General features: G+C 35.4%; 1 protein-coding gene across 3 annotated transcripts; it reads left to right on the forward strand.

The window, feature by feature from the left end:
* The first annotated feature begins 785 nt into the window (after positions 1-785).
* On the forward strand, positions 786-3,337 carry LOC140807992 (probable choline kinase 3). 3 transcript variants are annotated; one of them, XM_073164982.1, is made up of 8 exons: positions 786-944; positions 1,225-1,602; positions 1,705-1,826; positions 1,916-2,114; positions 2,211-2,328; positions 2,407-2,454; positions 2,849-2,949; positions 3,041-3,337. In XM_073164982.1, the coding sequence occupies exons 2-8, from the start codon at positions 1,255-1,257 to the stop codon at positions 3,152-3,154; spliced, it is 1,050 nt and encodes a 349-aa protein (XP_073021083.1). In that variant the 5' UTR covers positions 786-944; positions 1,225-1,254; the 3' UTR covers positions 3,155-3,337. The 3 variants fall into 3 exon arrangements, with proteins under 3 accessions (XP_073021083.1, XP_073021082.1, XP_073021084.1); XM_073164981.1 differs by having other exon boundaries at positions 813-944; positions 1,237-1,602; XM_073164983.1 differs by lacking the exon at positions 786-944 and adding an exon at positions 956-1,113.
* The last annotated feature ends 244 nt before the right edge of the window (positions 3,338-3,581 follow it).

A 3,581-nucleotide genomic window follows, 5' to 3' on the forward strand; every position in this document is an offset into this window, starting at 1 on the left:
AGCATAAAAAATAATATTTTTTCATAGATGACCCAAATAAAATATCATTATCACAAATACGATTCATGAGACCGTCTCACACAAATTTTTATCAAAATTATAAATTCAAAAAATAATTTAAGGGCGTCCACAATGGTGGATATAACACATGTCAAGTCATCCAAATATCCTCTTCATCTAAATATTCACTACGGCACACCATTGATTTGTGTGTCAGAACAATACCCAGTTACAAATTTGTAACCGGGTATTGCAAATTTTTTTTTAAAATTATGAGATATGCAAGCGTGAGTTTCACACTGACTTGAGACACGTACGTGTATTGCACTCGCGCTTCAGAGACAATCAAATGGAATCCGAGGTCGACCAAAACAATTGGTCGACCAAACTGATCATCCAATTTGGTCGATCAATTGTTTTTGTTCGACCAAAACTATTTGGTCGACCAATGTTTTGGTCTACCCAATAAACCCAATATTTGGTGTGATATTTGATCGTAAAATATGAGATATTTGATTAATGATGCTGATTATGGAGTCCACAAATATTTGGAGTAAATATTTTACTTATTGTGGATGGTCTAATTGACCCATTTTTTTACTAGTGTGTAGGTTCGTAGACTTTTATGATGCGTTGAAGTTTGAATAAAGAAATAAAACAATTGGTGGCATAAAAAAGTGATAATGAGAAGACTTTGTACCGGGAAACGACGTGTCAAGTTTCTATTGGTATTTAATTATATGTCCGTGTATCTTACCGGACGAGTCTCCAGATACTATTATGACAAATCAGACGTTCTCTGACTTTTTCAATATATATGTGTGTGCTTTAATCAATATATATTTTGATTCTCAATTTCCTTGTGAATTCTCTCACCTCCGCTTGTTCTTCAAGCTCTCGTCAAAGATTCATTTTATATTCTTGAATTAAGGTTCTTCTTTATGGTGAGTTATACATTTGAATGTTTGTTTGTAACGATTTTGATCATTTATCTGAAATGGGATTCTGTTTTCGAAACATGATCCGGGATTTTCTGAATTGAACCTTCCATCATTTTTCTCGGTTTTGTTGGAAAAATTGTTTCTTTTGGTTCCTGGATTGACTTTTTGGATGGTGGGGCTTTTTTCAAGAATCAAATTCATATTTTGTTTTTACAAAGGATTTCCCCATGGAATTGGATTGGCGCGCTAACTAATCAAGGTATATTTTCTCTGTATTCCCAAGTTTGAAGACTAGAATAAAATATCGATATCGATGGCGGTGAAGACTAATGAATTTATGGAAGGTATTTTGCCTAAAGAATTGATGAATCTCCTATTATGTCTTGCTTCAAACTGGGGAGATGCGATAGATAAAAGTAGCTTGAAGATAAATCACCTTAGTGGTGCCATGACTAATGAGGTTTACACAATTAGTTGGGCGACTGAGGTAGGAAATTCCTCAAGAACAGTTTTAGTTCGGATTTATGGCGAAGGGGTCGATCTTTTCTTTGATCGGGAGGATGAGATTCAGACTTTCAAATGTTTATCTATGCTTGGTTACGGGCCCAAGCTTCTTGGTCAGTTCTTGCAAGGTAGAGTTGAGGAATTCATCCATGCCAGGGTATGTGAATGTCAGATAGTTATTTTGTTCCCATGTCGCTTTCATTTTTACCTTGGAAGCTATGTTGATTCATTTGGTTTCGTATCATCCAACTGACAACAGACTCTATCGGCTGTGGATCTTCGTGATCCTATCATTTCTGCCCTCATAGCAGCGAAACTAAGAGAATTTCACAATCTCGATATGCCTGGTTCTAAGAAAGTTATCCTGTGGGATAGAATGAGGTACAAAAATCACCGCCAAGTAAATTAAACGAGAGACCGTTAAATGGCTCTTTTTTACCCTGATAAAAATTTCTTGCCTGATTCTGCAGAAAATGGCTTCAAGAGGCCAAGAATTTGTGCTCTGCCGAACATGCGAGGGAATTCCACTTGGATAACTTAGACAAAGAAATTGACTTTTTGGAAAATTCAATATCCCAAGGGAACACCCGAAAGATTGGTTTTTGCCACAACGATCTGCAGTACGGTAACATAATGATCGATGACGAGACACTATCCATCACTATTATTGTAAGTTTCACAAATCTTCTGGATATCTCAGTTACAATGCGCGAGGATATAGATTGTACTGGACTTCTAATAATCTCTTTTCTCCTCGGTATATAGGATTATGAATATGCGAGTTATAACCCCGTGGCCTATGATATTGCAAATCACTTCTGTGAAATGGCAGCAAATTATCATACCGATACACCTCATGTCTTGAAGTATAGCAAATATCCTGGTTTGTTCCGGTGCAAAAAAGGATTAACTTTGTAGTTGTTAACTATTTTGCTCACATCCACGTTGAATGTTTCTATAGGTTTAGAAGAGCGCCAAAGATTTATACGTCAATACCTCAGTGATGCAGGTTGGTTTTACTTGGATGGTGAATTAGAGATTCTTATTCTAACCATTCACCATAGGTTTTGTTGTCAATTTTTTTAACAGATCATCTTGAGATTTTTATCATTAATAATTCATGGAATATGCTAAAAATCTAATGCTTGGAACATTAGGTTTTGTTGTTTAATGAGAATAATATAATAAAAATCGTTGTTTTTTGGAGAAAGGAACACCAACTTGGAATTGGAAGAAAGTTGGGTTGTATAACCTACATCTCTATCTCCTTTTGTGGCTTTTAAAAAGGAGGATGAGTATAACTTGCTATAATGCAGGTTTTAGTTATATATACTCAACTACTGAGAGTTTTCGTATTGAAAAACAAGCTTGCATTGACATTTCAATTTGTTGCCTGCTTCCAGACCATGAGGCCAGCAACACTGAAATAGAGCAGCTTGTCGATGATGTGGAGAAATACACTCTTGCAAACCACATTTTCTGGGGACTGTGGGGGATTATCTCAGTAAGCCCTTTTTGGAAAAAGAAAAAAAACTTGTTATGTAAAATGCCTGTGTTTGTAAAGTATAAACTTGGGATTGTTTCCTGGTGTATAGGGATATGTGAATCACATCGAGTTTGATTACATGGAGTATGCCAGGCAACGGTTGGAGCAGTATTGGTCAAGAAAGCATGGAATCTTCAATGAAAGACAGACTAGTGGAGCTTAGAAATATATACATGAATATATTGTATTATATATAGATATGCAAAGGATTGCACTCTATTGCTTCCACATTCGGTATAATGTGTGTTTCATATTGATAAGGTGTTTAGACTATATATTACCAAGTTCGTTGGAAAAACGGAGGATGTAATAGGCGACTTTTGCAATTTCCAGTTGTTTCCAGTTATCTCTTTACTGCAATTATCATTTCAAGAATTGAAACTCCGCAGCTACACAGATTTCTTCCATTTGTGACATTTTTACCCAGTTGAGTCGATATTAATTTGTAGTTAAATTAGAAAAATCACATTCCTAATTAATTGGTTAGGGTAGAAACATCTGTTTGCAAAATTTTCAAATTCTGGACCCAAATGCACAATCATCATAATATAAAAATGTAGGAAGTAGCTTTCTTCCAAAAACAAATCCTT

Source organism: Primulina eburnea, chromosome 12 (assembly GCF_022965805.1).
Source record: "Primulina eburnea isolate SZY01 chromosome 12, ASM2296580v1, whole genome shotgun sequence".
In the NCBI taxonomy this organism is placed as follows: Eukaryota; Viridiplantae; Streptophyta; class Magnoliopsida; order Lamiales; family Gesneriaceae; genus Primulina; species Primulina eburnea.